Raw genomic sequence first — 19628 nt, 5'->3', positions numbered from 1 at the left:
ACAGACCAATAGATGTCATCTACCTAGACTTTTGTATGGTCCGACATGACATCCTATCTCCAAATTAGAGAGACATGGATTTGATGAATGGACTACTCAGTGGATAGGGAATTGGCTGGATGGATGCAGCCAGAGAGTTGCGATCAATAGCTCTATGTCCAGGTGGCGAGTAGTGTCCCTCAAGGCTCTGTTTTGGGACCAGTGCTCTTCAATATCTTCATACAGTAACACAGTGAGATCGAGTTCACCCTCAGCAAGTTTGCAGATGACACCAAGCTGAGCGGTGCAGTTGACACAACAGGAGGAAGAAATGTCATCCAGTGGGACCTGGACAAGCTTGAGAAGTGGGCCTAAGAGAACATCATGAGGTACAAGTGCAAGATGCTGCACCTGGGTTAGGGCAATCCCACACATGAACACAGACTGGAAGAGGAACTCCTTGAGAGCAGCCCTGCCAAGAAGTACCTGGAGGTTCTTACAGATGAAAAGCTGGACATGAAGCAACAGTGTGTGCTTGCAGCCTACAAAACCAATTGCATCCTGGGCTGCATCAAATGCATTGTGGCAAGCAGGTCAAGGGAGGCGATTCTGCCCCTCTACTCCACTATGGTGATACCCCACATGGAGTGCTGCATCCAGCTCTTACCTGGTCCTTAGCACAGGAAAGACATGGACCTGTTAGACAGGGTCCAGAGGAGGACCATGAAGGTGATCAGAACACCTATCCTATGAAGACAGGCTGAGAAAATTAGGGTTGTTCTCTTCCTGGAGAAGAGAAGGCTCCAGGAAGACCTCATTGCAGCCTTTGAGCACCTTAAGAGGGCTTTTAAAAAGGAGGCATTATAAAAAGGAGGGATGGTTTCAGGAGGGTTCAGAAAGCTCATTTTTCATGCAGACCATGTCAATATTCTAGGTGAAATAATGCCATAAAAAGGAACTCCTATTAGCACTATCAGACAGTCCTGATACACTTTGGGGTGAGAATGTATCGTGGTTGGAAGTCCTTCAGCACCAAAACCAGCATATTGTAAAACTACACTGTAAGGAAATTTACAGTATTTATTACAAGTTAGATCACTTAATGAAGGGAAAATGTTTAGGACTTCACCTTGTACTACACCAAGGCTTTTGCATGCACTCTGCCCATGATAGATTCTGAAGAATGGAGCAATGAACACCTTACCTTGCATCGTTGTTTTTGTGGGTTCTGAAAACAGAGGAATGAGCAGGAGGTAGATGAGGTAGACAAAGGAGAGCCCATTGTAACGGAAAGCACAGGCTGCAAGAGAAAAGAAAAAGAACATATTGCTTAATCAGTCTGACATAATCAAATTCAATAGCACAAAGCATTTCCCATTTAAGTTTACTATGTACCTTGCCAACTTTTTGCCACTTATTTTAACAATTTTTACACAAGTATTTTAAATTTATGCCTTCAATAAATCATCGAATCACAGAATGGGTAAGGTTGGAAGGGACCACAGTGGATCATTTGGTCCAACCTCCCTGATCAAGCAGGGTCATCCAAGAGCACATTGCACAGGATTGTGTCCAGACACTTGAGTATCTTCAATGAGGGAGACTCCACAACCTCTCTGGGCTTCATCCCAGTGTGTGGTCACCCGCACAATAAAGAAGTTCTTCCTCGTATTCAGGTGGAACTTTCTATGCACCATTTTCTGACCATTGCATTTTGTCTTATTGCTTAGCATCACCAAGAAGAGCCTTCCCTTCAGATACTTAGATACATAGATGAGGTCCCCTCAGACGTCTCTACTTGAGGCTCAACAGACCCAAACCTCTCTGAGAGATGCCCCAGTCCTTTGATCATCTTTGTTGCCCTTCACTGGACCTGCTCCAGGAGCTTCATGTCTCTCTTATACTGAGGAGCCCAGAACTAGACACATCACTCCAAATACAGCCACACCAGGGCTGAGTCCAAGGGGCAGGATCACCTCCCTCGACCTGCTGGCAATGCACTTCCTAATGCAGCATTGGACTTCTTGGCCACAAGGGCACACTGCTGGCTCATGGACAGTTTGTTATATACCGGGATCCCCAGGTCCTTCTCCACAGAGCTGCTTTGCAGCAGATCAGCCCCCAGTCTGTACTGGTACATGGGGTCAATTCTTCCCCAATTGAAGGATACTGCATTTGACTTTGTTGAACTTTGGACAGTTCTTCTCTGCCCATCTCTCCAAACTGTTGGGGTCCTTCTGAACGGAATCATAGGATATCCTGAGTTAGCAAGGACCTGCAAGGATCATCAAAAGTCCAACTCTCAACCCTACACAGGACAGCTCCAAGAATCACATCATGTGCCTGAGAGCATTGTCCAAATGCTTCTTGAACTCTGTCAGGCTTGGTGCTGTGACCACTTTCCTGGGGAGCCTGTTCCAGTGCCTGACCACACTCTGGGTGAAGAACTTTTTCCTAATATCTATTCTAAACCCCCCCTGACACAGTTTCATGCCATTTCCTTGGGTCCTGTCACTGGTCACCACAGAAAAGAGATCAGTGCCTGCCCCCTGCTTCCTATCACTAGGAAGCTGTAGACTGCTGTGAAGTCTCCCCTCAGTCTCCTCTTCTCCAGGCTGAACAAACCAAGTGACATCAGCTGCTTCTCGTATGGCTTCCCCTCTAGACTCTTCACTATCTTTGTAGCCTTCCTTTGGATGCTTTCTAATAGCTTTATATCTTTCTTATACCGTGATGCCTAAAATTGCACACAGGACTCGAGGTGAGGCCGCAGCAGCACAGAGAAGGACAATCACCCTCTCTACTCTATGTAATTTTCTTTAAATTAAACAAACTTCTCAAGTATTTTAACAGTAATACATATTTTAAGTTTAGAAAAAGATGCATTCAAGTTAGAAAGACTTTGTCCAGAATGAAGGACAAGTTAGCTGTTACTTACACATTTTACTTTCCTCACATATAAACTCATTCAATCATTCTCCACAAAAATATATAGGGATGCATAAATCAATATTTATGGGTTGCCTTTAAGAAGCCACAATCTGGTTCATTATATTACAAATAAGGATTATCAGTAATAATTAAGAAATATAAAGTAGGTTCAGATTACAAATTATAGAATGCCTGTTATCCTTAAAATAACAATGTCTTTAAATAATTACAGAGATCTCTGAATTTTACGGTCATCCAATTATTTGCTCTTACATAGTTCTATTACTGAAAAGATTGTGAACTACCAATCAAAAAGGAACAGCAACTTGCAACTGGTGCTATGCCAATTTTTCTAAAGAATTAAATTATTCTGTTAATTTTGCCTACTATTTCCTTTTCTATTTTTAAAATTTAGTGTGAGTGTATTTTTCTTAAAGTATCCACGTCAGCAGGCCATTATAACAAGTACAATATTGCTACACCCCAGGCTCACCTTTTCAAAGAATGTCATGCATATTCTGTACTGAAAGAAGAGTAAATGGACTTCCATACAGATTAAAAAAAAAAAAGACAAAATAATCTGCAATTCCACTGTGCAGCAGATGTTGAAATATAAGACCCACCACATTCAATTGTTCCTAAGAGATAAGCCAACTGCTAAGGAGTCAGTAGATGAATTAGCCTTTACATTTATTTACTCATGGAATGTAACTCATATCAATTAAGTCTTCTCAGCTATATCAAAACAACTTGGTTTTGGAGGACGGATACAGCCTTAGTCCTACCAGAAACATGTATTCCAAAAGAGAAGAAGTTTTTTCAGTCACCACTTCTTGAAATTTCATGGAGACTATATTGAGAATGAGTTAACAAATTAAGCATTAATCAGTCCTCATCCTCATCACATCTGTCCACTTTAATTCTAAATTTAAAACTGCAAAGTCTCTCAATTAACAAATCCATGCAATAGCTACAATTTTCCCAGGTTACCTCAATAGCCTTGACAGAGAAACTCTGGATATACACTTCACATCTACAGTTTGGTCAAGAAATATGTGAAATTTATGGATTTCTGGCAAGAAGAAAGGATAAGGAGCATCTATGCTGCACTTCTAAGCTGATATGATTCTGCCATGAGCCTTAAAAAGAAAAATCTATCAAGGACTACAGAATCCATCGAAGCTTAACAGAGGGTTTTTCGGAGTGAAATCCAAAATCTTAAGAGTAGCTTCTTATTCTTACAGAGCCTGTAGAATTGCTCCTGTCACTTACTAAATTTTCTTAATAGCCACAGCCTTTAAGAAGACTTAAACTGAAGACTTACATCTACACTTGTAACTATAAAAAACCTGCAAGGTAAAGTAAATAGGACTTATCCCACTGGGAATTCCATAAGCAATTATCAGAGCTTTAAAGTGAATGTACTTGAGAAGAGAGAGTCAGCCCTGCTATTACGAACCTACTCTCAGGGTGCTCTGCAGAGGAGCACAGGATGTACAATGACCATTAGTGGCCTTCTTGAAAAGAATGTCATTAAAGAGGAAAGAGGACACTCCTGAGATCAGGACAAATCCATAAATCAAACTTTTTTTTTTTTCAAAGTTTAATTTGGAATGGGAAAAAAATTTTGGCATTCATAAGAAAAGGTACAGTAGTAGTTTAAGGCTGATCTACAGTCTGAAGGCTTTTCCATTTCAGTGGAAAGGATCAATGTTTTCAGTCATTCTGGTAGCAGAATAATATCCTATTATCCAGTTATTCCAGGGATTGTGCCGATCAGATTTTAATCATGTTAAACAGCTTACCTGATTTCAGTGCAATATTATACACATCTTCTTCTTTCTTCAGAACTGAGCTTGCTACACTTCTTGTAGAGCACCTAGCACTTAGCTTCTCAGTACAAAGAAAACAGCAGCTGTGTGCTTTAGATATCCTTCTTTATTAGTTGGATATCACTGAATGTCTCCCTAACAAATCTATATCAAATATTTAGAATCTCTATTTACATAAAAGCATCCTCCAGGAAAATAGCAACCTTGGCTAGACATTGCCTGGAAAACCTGTATTTATTGTAAGCAGTTGCAAAAGCACCAGCAATATGTTTCTCAGAATTAATACATTAAAACATTCCAAACTTAGCTGCAAAATTTTTACTATTCCCTACTGCAATATTTTCGTTTTGTTTTTATCTCCATTTGTCTAGTACATCTTGCTGGAGATATCAGTGGTTTATAAAGTTAATGTGCAAGAGCGAAGAGCCATGACTGAATATATTTTTAGCAAGATAAAAAATTAGAAAACAGCAGTCGCACTGCATTTACATATTTACACTGCATTGCATCATTATTTGTCAAACATATGTATTCCTAAGTTCTGACACTCAAAACTACCTAGAACAAATTGCAGAGCACAAAATCAGCTTCAGTTTGTCACTGATACAACAACAAAGGATGATCCAAAAAAACAAGTGAACTCATCCTCTGTACTCCCTCTGGCATTCTCAGAGGTCTCCTTTTGCAAAAGAAGCTGTACAAAGATGTCCATCACAGTGGAAAGTCCCATTTGAGGTCAATGGAATTCCATCAATAGAAAAAGCACCTGAAAGATGAGTTTCTTGGCAAACCAAGTGGTAGAGAAATTTCTGGGTATTTTGGTTACATTGGTCGGTTTGCGCTATCAAAATTAATGTAATTTTAGCATTTTAGGCTTGTTACCTCTTCTCAAAATTGTCTAATCGATTAGCAAAATTAATTTCAGAGGAATTATTTTTGAACTTTATTTACCTCAAAATTTACTGCTTTCTATTTCTAGAGCTATGTACTCAACAGTTTTTTTTTCTCCACCACTACATAAATGGGACTATTAACAGAGGTTACATCTCCATTCAAACCTTTCCTTATGTATTTTTTTTCATACAAAGCATCCAGAAAACCCTTCAGGTTCCTACATTCAAAAAATATGCTTTTGTCTAAAGTAAACACTGAACAAAAACGCTTAAATTGGTAAACATATCATACACACAAAGTCCATACGCACTTTCTGCTCTTCAGATTTCTTTTTAAGTCACATTTGTCACCCAGTTTTCTAACAGTCTCTACTAAAAAAACTCCAGAAATGTTATTTTTTTTCTCTGAAGTTCTGCTACTGTTCACAGTCCAATCGTAACCGTAATACACAACTGGGAAAAGACATAAAAAGCAGAGCTATTCATGTACAGAATTAGTGGCAAACCTAGCTTCTTCTTGGTATAACCTGAAGTACTTTGGAGCACCTTCCCTTAGACATTAAGAAAAGAGCACTTTATAACATGTAACACTAAATTCCTCATTCATAAGTGATTATTTTAAATATTTCTGGTTTAATGCATATTGTGCAAACCTTTAAAGGCAGGCTCAGAATGTCATCTAAGACAAAGTCTTTACTGAAGCCCAGGTAGACAGCATCCACAGCCTTTTCCTCATTGACTAGGTGGGTCTCATGGTCATAGAAGGAGATCAAGTTACTCAAGCAGGACCTGCCTTTCCTAAATCGGTGCTGGTTGGGCCTGATCTGGTTGTCCTATATGTGCTGCATAATGACACTCAAAATGACCTGTTCCATAACCTTTCCTGGCACCAAGGTCAGACTGACAAGCCCGTAGTTCCCTGGATCCTCCTTCTGAGCCTTCTTGTGGATGGGCATCACATTGGCCAGCGTCCAGTCAACTGGGACCTCCCTGGTTAGCCAGGACTGATAATAAAGGGAGTTACTTGGAGAGCTCTTCCACCACCTCCCTCAGTACCCTCATGTGGATCCCATCCACATCCACAGATTTGTGAGTGTCTCAGGAGGTCACTATCTACCTCCTCCTGGATAGCAGGGTGTCTATTCTGCCCCCCATCCCTGTCTGCCAGCTCAGGGATCTTATTGCCCTGACAATAACTGGTCTTACAGTTGAAGACTGAGGCAAAGGAAGCATTCACAGAAAAAAGTACAACAGTGGTTTAGGACTGACCTCAGCCTTTTCCTCACTTTTGGTTATAATGTTTCCCTCCGCATCCAATAAAGGATGGAGATTTTCCTTGGCCCTCTTTTTGTTGTTAGTAAGTTTTTAAAAATACTTTCTATTATTTTTCACACCAGTGGCCAGATTGAGTTCCAACTGAAAGCTGAAAAATGCAATTTATCCTTAAGACAGATATGTACAGTATGCACTATACAAAATTAAAAAGGAATCTTAAAAAAACAGAAAATCCTATATCACATGGCATTATGTAACCTTGGCATTATATAACCTTGTCCTTCTAGATTTTATTTTTCATTATTGTATGATAGCCAGAGAAGAAGGCATTTGAAGAAATCTAATACTGCTTCTTAGACTCATCACCAAGTGTCTACATGTAGATACTGGGTTTTTCCAACATCAGAGTCCTAACAGCTGTTACATATTATTTCATATTTATACCAACAGTTCTTTCCTTTCCTCTACTTAAAGAGGATGATTTGTATAAAATTTGTATTTTATCTGTTAAATAAGAAATACTGGAGGGCAACATGAGTGGCAATAGAGAAATTTGCAATAAGCTTGAACATGGAAATGAGAGCAAAAAGTAGGCTCATGAAAGGTGCGTTTAGCTTTATTCTACAAAAATTTTAAGAGGTAATTAATTCAGAAGTGGAAACTACCTGTTCAAAAAAACAGCCTTCAAGAGTGCAGGCATAGTACCAAAGGGCTATTGACTCCTCATTTATAAGCTACAATTGTGTCAAAAGCCACGGCAACAGAAAATAAAAAGGAAGGTGAAGACAGAATTAACCATGCACTCACTATTTCTGAATTTATTTTACTATAAAGGCACTGTCATTAATGTTAACAGAATAACGTATTGCTTGTTATGCCCCTTTCTGTTCAAGAAGTATGTAAAGACATTTTTCTCCACATATTTCTGCTGTAGGCTTGAGAATATTATACATCCTTCTTAGCGTTATCCTATCCAGACTCATGTGTGCTTTAGCATGAAAAGGAATTAATTCAGCCAACTACACTGAAGTAATGTGTCTTCTACTTTCAGCAGGATATTGCATAGTGTTTGCATCCTGTTTTAATAATTTTACAGTGGCAAGATTATTAAGAAAGGTATGCAATTATATTCTTCAAGATTGGTACCTTTAGACTAAAATTTGGGTTAACTTTCATGTTTGTTTTTCCAGAAAAAAAAAAAAATCACTGAAAATATTAATTGGAAAAAGTGGTGCTGAAAAAATACCTAACCCTGAGCAGGCAAGGGTTGTTGGTTGAAAGACAGAGCTGATGCTGTTCACTCATTCTTGTACCCACATAGTTTGAAATAAATCTCTGAGAGCAAGAGACCAAAACACGAAAGAGAAAGGGAATAAGTAGCTGAATGATCTTCGAAACTACTCAGTCTCCAGGAGGCCAAGTGTCCAACTCAAAGCTGGGAGAACTCAGTACCAGATTCCTGTCTGTGATGCTATAATTTTTCATAGTTATCCCATAGTTAATACGGGATATTTTATACCAGTTATATCCTCAGAATTCTGGGGGGGGGGGGAAGCAGGGGGAAAGTAGCACCCAATTCAGATGACTAAAACAGGCTACAGAAGACAGTCTTTGCTACCAACAAAAAACCAACCATTTCCCATAAGCCAGCCAGGTAAGTTTTTCCAACAATGTGATACAGAGAGGAGAGGTCAAGACTGGTGAGCAAAGTATATTTTACTCCTATTCATGCCTGCGTAAAGCTTTTACGTTTTTTTCATTTTTAATTTCTAGTAATACTTTCACTTAGTATCAACCAGTAAACATAACAAGAAATGGAAACAGAATTTTTCTCCTTTTTCTAATGGTTCATGCATGCAGCATTCCTTAACCAAAACTCACACGTGTGCATAGTACCAATATAGTCAAATAGCAGCAAACTACTCTCCAGCACTTCCTCACAATTCCTGGTGCCTCTGCTCCCAGAGGCAGGAGTATGCTTGAGGAGAAAGCCCACCTAACCCCATATTGAAACAAAGACCCAGAAAGCTGTACACTCTTGCTCTGTTGGACTTGAACATTGTTTTCTGAACTAAAAAGTTAAACTCATTCACTGTCGGCACGATAAAACAACCCAGTATTAAATACTCACAGAGCAGAATCTCCCAGAAAGATGATGGAGCAGTTGCTCTCCTCTACACTACAGTGTTAAAAGCCAACAACTGTTAAGGTACAAAGAGGGAGTAAATCTCACATTTCCTTTTCAACTTAAGAGACACAAGTGCAAATCATTCTAAGTTTCTGAGGATTTCCTGCTTTTACCTGACATGGCCGTGACTAACCAAATGCAATAGAAATAAAAAAACAAGTAGATTAAAAATTAAGTTTATTGTGATAAGAAATGTGTGTTACCAGTTTCTGAAAAAGACAGACAAGCTGAATTACTTCTATAAATTGCTGATTTTTATATCTTCTAATGCATCTTCAATTTCAAATTTCTGTTTCAGAAATACAAAATTTGTTTCAGAAATTTTTCCTCCAATATTCTTTACAGTAACAGTGAAACAATTGCCACAAGTTGTAAAAATAGTTATGCTGTAAAATAGCCTATTTTAAAGAATAAAACTAAATAAAGTGACCCAAATGTTCCTCTTCAAGAACTATACCTTCTTATAATGACAAGTATCTGACAGGCATAGTGCCCAGGGAACTTTAGTTCACAGATGTGAACTATATTTTTACTTACTGAATTCAGAAGAAGAGGTTAACTTTTGGCACAGTTTTCAGAATTACTTCCAAGTAATTCCACTTAACGCTTGTGACAGATGAGAGTGGAATTACACACTGCTATGCAAGATAGTTAAGTGAAATGCATGTAATCTTATCTTCCTTTTAGAGAAAATTAATGGTTATAGCCTACGGTGTACAGCACAGAACCACAGGGAACTGTGGCTGCTCAGGACAAGGTACATACTGCCAATACTTCCACATCACACAGCTCTGCTGACAACATCGTGGCAACATCTACTCCCCACCCTGAGCCAACATTTCAACATGGTGCTGCTGTGCATGTTACACCCAGATAGGAAACTTTTCTCTTTTGGAACAAAAAAACCCAAACAAAACATCAGGGCTTTGATAAACAGACAAATACTATGCTTTTGGTTCATGTCAGCACTTCTACAATCACATTTTTTTCCACCGGTCAATATTCATCAGGAGACATGACTGCTGGAAAGTAAACACTTTTCAAAGCGTTTGGGGTTGTGTTTTTTTTTTTTTGCTTTGATTTTTCTCTCCTTTCCTCTCTTTCTCTGAGCAGCAGCTTCAGTAAGCTTTCTCTCCATGAGAAACCATCTAGAACAGATTTTAACTTTGTGGAAAATATTGTCTGGGAATTGAATGCAGAGAGAGAAAACAAAACACCTTGTTCACCTCTTCCTTTCAGATCTTAGGAAAAGGAACTATGCTTCCCAGCTGTATTTGACAGAAAGAAAATTAACAAAAGACCTCAAAATTTAAGCCTACCACAGTCATCATCTTACTTAGAATAATGTATTTTAAAGGAGTATCTACTCTTGCGAGGAAATCCATGTCAACACGCTTTATTGACATGAGTAAGTAGATGAATATTTCCAAATTTAAAAACATGAAGGACACCATCATCACTAATTTTTCCCGTTAGAAAGATCAACTTAACATTATAACCCATTTCAGTTTCAGTGCAGACAAACTAAATTACAACTTGCTACCGTCTCTTACTTAGATTGCCATAAGATTTTGGCATATCTACATTGTGTTGGTAATCTCTTACCAATCAATTTGAGACAGGGTTGGGGGTTCTTTGGATAAGTGGTTTGATTTATGATCTTTCAATACTTACCTATAATAATAATAATAAAAATATAATAAAACCTACACCTTTCAATTCCAGTCTCTTCTATGAATCTCACAGTCATTAAAGTTTGTTGCAGGTACACTCTTTGTTCTCCCCGCACCCACCTCATACAATTAACACATGCCAAAATAAGCTTCACTCCAAAAACAGTGGTCTTAACTTCCATTATAAAACACCAAACAAACAAACAAAAAGAAGTAGCTGTCAAAGAGTCTCCTTTTTTTCACATAACACACCTCTGGGATCTATGGTGTCCTCGGGCTTTATGACCAGAACATCATGACAGGAGTTGAAATAGCAAGCACTCAACTTCATGACCTCATTTCACTGAAGTCATAACATTATTCATTATGTATACATATACATTCCTTAATTGGTCTGGGAAGAGGAAAAAGAGCCACTGAGGTGGCTGCCTGTGGAAGGGAGATTGTCCGCGTTCTTACCCTTCCTCCAACAGCAGCTTTTCTGTCTCCAAGCTTCTATCTCTAGGAAAGTAACTGGGAGCTAAAGAAATCACTCTGCTCCTCACTCATTTTCATGGGATAAGAAAAGCATGTTCCTTTTTCCCCGGACATCCGGAGACAGTTGTGCTGTTACAGTTGCATAATCCTGGCAAGACTCAAACTAAAAATAACAGCAAACTCAGAACACAGATGACAATCAAATGTCACACAGTGCTACTGCTAAAACACAACATTAACCAGGGACAGATGTGGAGACAGTTGTATGACAGAGAGATCTCCAGGAGCAGAAAGGGACTGAGACTTCCATTTACAGCTGCTAAGAAGCTATCAGATGCCAGGAACAGCTATTCAGTCAGATGTTTCCAGCAATTAAAAGTGCAAATTTCGGCATACGTTACCATTTCCCCACCACTATCCACACTCATCATCTTTTAAGACACATAAATAACCCTAAGTCAATTGATGTAAGATGCAGAAAGAACCAAGCCTTTTTTTTTTTTTGCCAGCTGTTGCTTACACTGACATCAGTCCTAAAAAACCCTGAGTCAGATGAAGGACGCGTTAAAAAACTAACACAGACAAACACCTCTGAGGAATATAAGCATGATAAAACATCAGAGAGGTGTTAACACTGAAAAATGAGTGTCATTAGTGACGTTACAAATATGAATGCAGAGTTTGAAACTCTGCCATTATTTATTCCAGTAGAGGAAAGGATAAACTTCCTTTCTTGGTCCTTCACCGAAAAAAAGAACCCAGAGGGTTGCAACGGCAAGCTATAAATCCGGGTAATAAAGGAGCATTTCACACAGTGCTTTACCAAAGCCACAGTGTTTACCAAAGGAAACAGAATTTTTAAAAATAGGTATCTCCAGGATATCAAGTGCATAAAGCAGATACAAGCCCCTCATTCTTGCAATGTCCCTATTCCAAACTGATGTTTCTCTTACAAGATAATAAATCCTTTTTTGTTTGAAGAATTGTGCATTTCCTTCTCTCCTTTAAATATACTAGGTAACATTCTCTTATTGCAAAGAATTTTCAGTCTACTACAGGAATCTACTTAGGAATGCCATGAATTGTCTTACAAACTATATCTTCTAACTAGGAAGAAGGAATGGATCCTGATGAACGCAAAGAATCACAGAACCCAGGGAGATATTAGGAGACATATTTACAACTGTAAATCTGATTTGGTCATTAAGATTGCCTATTCTGGAAAAGTAATACTTAAACCCATGTGACTCCCAATAAAATTTCACAAGCACACAACCATAATCTCTACAAGACAGAGTCCTTCTGGAACAGATGCATTTTACTATCCAAATGCAACACTTCCCTAACACTGAATGACAAATATCTAACAGCAATCCTATCAAACAGACCCATGACCTTGTCCAGTTTTCACACAGCAAGGTAGACTCCATACAGTCATTTAAGAAAAAAAAAACAACATCTTTACTGTGCATTTATTCTGAGTAGAAACATTTCCCAGAAAGCACAAGGCACATATGTTAACTCTGCATGTTTCTGCACACATCATTTAAGACACTTCTCTACACTCAAGGGGCTGCAATCTGTGGTACTCCTTTCAGGTCACCAAATTTGTCGTGCTTGTGGGAGGCCTTCTTCCACGTATCAATTTTCTATTATACAGCATCTGTAGAAATGTTTTCTTCCCCTAGAATACTATTTGGAGAAACTCCCTCAGACTTTTGATAAGCTCTCAGCCAGATTTTAAGAGCAAGACTGGAACTTCAAGATGATTTAATACCTCTTTCATGTTTATAAAACAAACCATTGTGTCCTTGTCCAAGAATATTTGAATGTGGGAAGTTAAGAAGTTTAACTTGAAGAAAACTTCCCACGCAGTTAGTAATTCTAATCTGTTTATATCCAGGCTCAATATAAAGTCTGACTACGTATTTCTTTGGAGTCAAGCCACTGTCCTGAAGATACCAAATGATGTTATGAAATTCTGGTATCCCACCAGAATAAAAAGTAAAGCAGTCACATCCCACCAAGAAAATTAGGGTCCCAGGTTCGCCACTATATAACTTCTAGAGCTCTCAACATAGTCATCACAAAGTAAAGGATTGTTTCTTGCAGGGGAAGACAGAACAAAATCTCGTCATCATTAGGCATGTTCTGAACACATGAAGATGAGTACAGTAAAGGGTTGCAACATGAATCTTCATTCAGAAAATGCAATAATGTGCTTTTCTCATTTAAAGGAAACCAAAATAAAACAAAAACCAACCAAACCAAAAACCCAGCATCTCTTTAATTGAGCAAGAATCTCAAATTTGGAGAAATGAGTCCACTGAGAATCTCAGATCTGTTCTTGAGAAGGAGCCAAAGTATACATCCTGGAGGATTAAAACTAAGTGAAGGGCACACTAAATTTGATTTAAACATATCCTGAAAATTTAAGAAAGAAACAAACACCACGCTGTCCTTCAAGTTAAAAAAAAAAATGTTTTTCTTCACAATCTTGCAAGGAAGCCAGCGATCCCTTACTGACAAGGGTTCTACATACAGTGAAGATAAGAGCAGTAAAGACTTACATAATCCTTGTAACTTTATTTATGAGCGCTTCCATTAGTACAAATTTTTATCTGGTTAATAAAGTATTTTTGTCTGTAAACTGACAAAAAATTTATACCATTTTAGAACATAAACATGGATTTCAAAGTGGTCTTTATGAGCAAACTGACTAGAATTAGTCTTGGATGAAGTTTATAGCTTCAGAAAAGAAATGTGCCAGAATAAGTAAAATGTTAGGGTTTGTTCAAAGAGGATTCTCTTCATTAACAGCTAGACCAATGTACAACAGCCAGTCAGTTTGTCAGAAATATTCTTGCTTGTCAACCCAGAAAAGTAACTAACTTCATCCTTTGCCATGTGGTCTTAAGTGATGGAGGTGGCAAGATGAAGCTGCAGAAAGAAAAACAAGCTTGAGAGATACCTAACTCAGTAATGATGTTCTACTAATGTATTATTGAAAAGTTTATCTACCACAGAGGCAAGAGAAAGTTCTCCCTAAAAGTAGGGGTAATAACAATAATTATAAAAAGGATTTATGAAAATAAATTAGTTGGAGTTTGTTGGGTGGGGTTTTTTTAAGCAAGAAAAATGAAAACTATTTTTCAGCTTGAAATCAGGGGAAAACAACGCTTGAAAGATGAACTTTTTTCCTGCTTTATCCATTAATAAGATATTCCCTCCCTGCTCACAGTTAGCTATCCACTTAAAAAGTATTTCAGTGGGTAATTATAGTTCATTTTGAATATTCAATGTTCCCACATAATTTTCTTGCTTTTTTTCACTGAACAATTTTGAGAAGTAATTTTTTTTTTAATCTAAAACTTCCAAGTTGCTTCGCTATAGATACAAGAAAACACACCCTTTAAAAATAAACAAACACCAAAACTGCCTTCTCAGGTCTTTGATCAGGATAAACACGTGTTAGCAGCAAAATTCACACCATCGTACCAACTGGTAGCATAAATAAGTTAGGACTCCGTTACTAACATATGCTAAAGCAAGCTGGAGTCAGTGTGATTATATAACAAGGAACAGACTGTCAGCATGAGTACAAGCATTTATCCTTTGTTTAGGGCATCACGATCTACTCATAAAAACATTACTCTTCAATAAATAATAAAGTATGCCTTCTCTGTCCCCAGACTAACTAAGCACATTAAAGAGCAAACAACTTCAGTACACAAGACTATTTAACATGGAAAAAAGGGAAGTATCCTTACCTAGTTTATACAAGTAAAATCAAGCCACAGAAAATTACTTGATTTTATCACGTTTACATGACAGCCCTGTAGCAAAGTGACCCCCCAATTCCCAAACCTAAACCTGCAGTTCCAAGAACACAACCACTCTACAAAAAGATATTATTGCCTCTCTTCCTAAGTGGTGGCAGCTGTACATACAAGCAGGACTTGACTCTGAAATCAATTTTTTTTTTTTATTCGCACAAAGAAACAAGAAACACCAAAGTGGCAAAGTTACTCTCCTAGTCATATTCACACTGTTTTTCCAGTAGTTTTCCCCATACTATTTGTGTCATTTTCTATTTGAAAACATCATGGATTGAGTCACTAGTTCTAACTACATTTGTGACAACATCTCATGCCGACCACCAAACACCTATCAGGAAAAGATGAACTTGTGCCAAATACAACCACACCTCTTGAGAAAATGGAGGTGGTAAAGGGATAAGCAGCAGCTTAGGGATTTAGCCCCAGCACAGGAGGTTAACAGTATTTCCACCCTCCAAGATGACAGTCTTAATGCTCCTTACCTGCCTCCAAATACATTCATTAGCAGCCTCATATAGGATCTTAAACGACCCTGTAGCTACAGATCCTTTCATTCAAATAGAAAAATATTTGTAAGAACATATTTGTTAACAGTAGACTTACAGTAAGTCATAAATGTAATATCAATGCCTCAGAATTCTCAATCATGTCTTGTATAAAACCTATATTTATTTCTGCATTAGGATTCAACTCGTCAATTTTTGGCACTCAAGAAAAAAAGAAGTTGCAAGATAATACCCACTTGAGAAAACAGCACGTTTGCTTTCCTGATGGTCCTCCTGTGTTTTAAGCCAACAAGTTGGTTTAAATTTGAACGTTGGTATCACTAAAATAATATATCAACTTCTAATGGAAGATGAGTAGAGATAGATGAAGTCAATTCATACATTATTCCAAACCATTAGGTGGTTTCTTCCTTCCTCTAAATTAGCAGAGTTGTTGAGGTCTCTCCCTTTATCTTACTCTCTTCCCTCAAATTCACAGCAATCCAAGAAAAAAAAAAGTTCAAATTTAAAGGACAAAATTCTAACAAACACTACACAATGATATGAAACAAGCTAATCATCATCTTCACTCATTAATACTACAAAATCTGATGCTTGGTTTACCTGAACTACAAGGAAACAGCAGGAATCCCAAGGAGATCACCCAAATCAGCACACAAATACCCTGATCCTGCACTCCTTACACAAGCATTTCTCTCCTCTTTCCCAGAACTGTTCCAGTAAGGGCAGATGAATTCACAAAATTTACCAGTATCCACAATCTCGTAGCTCAATTGCTTGTACCTCAGAAAAAAATGTATTGCTTGCTCATAAACCACTGTAACCTGATCAACCACAGTGACTCAAAAACCAAACCCCTTCTGAAAACAGGAACAACCAACTAGAAACCTGTCCTTTAAAAATATTTTTGCACTATGCTAAGTGACCCTTAACAAACAATATTAGATGTAAAAAATGTGACCAGCTCAAAATGTCTGGGAATACTGTTTTGTTTGTGGGTGTAATTTTTAAAAGCAAAAAGATTTTGGTTCAAACCCATTTATTGGAATGGCAAGACAACATTGTGCATGCCACGTTCTCATACTCTCAATCAGCAGACAATCAACTGGTAAATTTGTCTCTTCTCTAAAAGCGCATGGAATAAAAAAGCAATTCCAGAAGGAGCCAAATATTGAACGATTTCATTTGAAAATGGGAACTGTAGTCCAGCATATCCCAAAGAAGAAGAAATATTATTTTTGTACCTGGAAGATAATTTGAATCAAGCTTGATAAGACTACTTCTAATCTCTGAAGTGCTGTGTGAGCTGCACCCTGCATTGTACAGCCTAACAAGGCTGCCTTTGTTGATGTTGATACAGAGCATGGATAGCAAAGCAGCTGGTGGCACTTGTCCATAAAAGTTAGTTTTAACTCCAGATTTAGAAAAGCACATATGAAATATTTGTAATTACGCATGAGACTGGTTATTAATTTAATTTATACTTTTTTTTAACTTAACTCATCTCTCCTGCCAAAAATGCAATCACTTTCCTGAAGATGAATGTCAACCAGGTAAGCCAAAAGTCATTTATCAGCTTTTAACTAAGAAATATTTGAAAAGCTTAAAAAAGGCAAGTATTAAAATGCAGATTGAAACAAGTATGAATGGTTTGATTATTACATGGATTCCTAGAGTGGGAAGAGGGAAGCACATCCTGTTTTGTGGTTAGGAAAAGCTGGCAATCTGAATCTGACCCCCACCCTTTTTTGTGAGATCTCTGCATAACAAATTTGACATTTCAGAAGAAAGCTTCCATTCTCCTCCAGAAATCCTGTGCAAAGGAGGAAAGAAAAGTGGGTCCTCCACTTCATTTTTTTTTCAGTCATCCACAGGATTTCCAAAAATAATACCTACCCAGATGTTGAATCAGACTTTCAGTTTATTTGCAAGGAGCAAAATCAGTAGATTTCAAATTAGCTTCAGATGCTGTGAGTGAGGAAACATCACTTCCTTCCAAATTCAACATCTAAAAATTTTTTGCATTTTTTATGCTTTAAAAAAAAGTTATACACCAAGAATTAATATATGAGCTCTAAATCAATGCCTCTTTCAAGATCAGAACTTCTGGAATCAAAGAAATCCTTAATCTTGGTCAAACCTGGGTGCTAATGGTACCCAAACATTCCACCTCAGCCATTTACCCTTCTTATTTTACTAAAAAACACCCACGACCAAGACTGTAGAAGCTACACATGGTACTAAAAATGGTAGACCATCTCAGACACAATAATCAAAATATATCTCTAGTTTTAAGTCAATTTTCCCTTAGTTCAGTATCAAAAGTTATTCTTGATTGCGTCTAATCCTATATTTTTTATTTGATTACAAAATTTAGCTTCAAAATAGGGCAAAAAGATGGAGTCTATATCTCTAATGTTTTATCACTGTACTAAAACCTGTATGAGGTCGAGGGAAAGAAAAAAATTCCCCTCAAAAGAGTAACAAGCCTGTCCACCAGGTAGTCAAACCATGCTACTGCAACATGGGAAAGATTTGCCTCAGGAAAATACACTTCATGGTTCAAACATCTGCAATTTTTTTCTAGTCAAAGAACATCCAGAACACGCAAAAATACAATTGCAGCATATTCTCAAATATCTGGATGCTTCTATTAGAAGACCAGTTTATGTCTGGGAAATGAGGATTTAAAATAAACATTGAGCCAAATCCTAAAGCCTTTAACCTGGGCAACCTTCCATTCACCAAAGTACAACAAAAAGTCAAATTCTTCTTTTTTTGTTAGGTTTATACAGATTTAAACAGATTCAACCACATTTCTTGAATTCAGATCTGTTCATTTGAAAGTTAAGACCATCTTCTAGTGCAAACGGAAAAAGAACAAAACTCTAGCCCGGGATTGTTTCAATATGAAGCATCAGGTCTGCTAAGAGTATAGCACCAAAACAAGGATAACAAAACATTTAAGTAGCACTACAACCCTGCCATTATTCTAGTGTTCTTGAACTAACCTCCATATCCCTATTATTAATCCTTTCAGGAACAACAACAAAAGGAAAAAGATAATTCTCTAGAATACTAAGAGAGACAAGATATTTTAAAAAAATGCTTTAAGTATTCTTCTTAACATGTTTCATTTGATCCATTTCTCTATAAACCCTCAAAGTCACACATGTTAAAATTCTGCTCACGAGAAAGCAGCATTTTCTCTAGTTCTATTTTTACTCTTTTGGATACAGAAGACAAGTGAACACTTCTCCATGCCCAAGGCAGACTCTGCCCTCAGGCACAGTGGCATGAAATACCTCAGCAGAAACACCGTCATGCAAACTCAGCTAGGTGTAAATATGCACTGGCAAGAGTAGGTGATTTTATGTATGCAATTTCACAGCTGAAGGAAGATTCAAGATGCCCAGTTCGTACTATTAAGATATCTCATGGGACTTTGAAGAAGCATACGACTATGAAGAAACTAAAGCAAAAATGTAGGGTGGTGCTTTGTTTTGTTTTTTTTTTTTGGAGAGGGGAGAGAGATGTTCAGATGCAGACTATCAAGGTTATAATAAGCAGAAATCAATTCTGAATGCTGCACTCTAGCTATTCCTGGAACCTTCTCCTCCCACCTCCCCCTCCCAAACTGTGTTCCTGAAACACAACCAGCAGCACCACCAAAGAAGCAAAACCCACAGAATATCTCTCTAATAAAAGACAAAAGTAATACAGTGGTACATGTAGATCTGCTTACACATACACCTGACTAAATCAGCCATACCTTTTGTCATGATTTAATCCCAGACAGCAATTAAGTACCATGCAGGTACTCGCTCATCCCCTCTATCCCACCCTGGTGACGCCGGAAGAACAGGATGGAAAGGTAAAACCCACGGGCTGAAATTAGAACAGTTTAATAACTAAAATAAAGTAATATATAGTAGTAGTGGTAATATTAATATTAATAATATTAGGAAAAAGAGGGAAAGAAATAAAAGCCAAGAAACACACGTAATGCACCATACAGTTTCTCACCACCCACTG

General features: G+C 37.7%; 1 protein-coding gene across 2 annotated transcripts in view; it reads right to left on the bottom strand.

Annotated features, from left to right (window-relative positions):
* PIEZO2 (piezo type mechanosensitive ion channel component 2) overlaps nucleotides 1-19628 on the bottom strand; it is a 303485-nt gene that overhangs the window by 251887 nt on the left and 31970 nt on the right. For both annotated transcript variants that reach the window (XM_051772546.1, XM_051772540.1), the window contains exon 2: nucleotides 1184-1279. In XM_051772546.1, coding sequence (XP_051628506.1) covers nucleotides 1184-1279 — 96 coding nt within the window. The remainder of the gene's footprint in view (nucleotides 1-1183; nucleotides 1280-19628) is intronic.

The sequence above is a fragment of the Manacus candei genome, unplaced genomic scaffold (genome assembly GCF_025592945.1).
Source record: "Manacus candei isolate 608988 ecotype Guabito, Panama unplaced genomic scaffold, ASM2559294v1 h1tg000008l, whole genome shotgun sequence".
NCBI classification, from domain to species: Eukaryota; Metazoa; Chordata; class Aves; order Passeriformes; family Pipridae; genus Manacus; species Manacus candei.
Note: the sequence above shows the minus strand (reverse complement) of the source record. Positions and strands in the feature narration are given on the sequence as shown.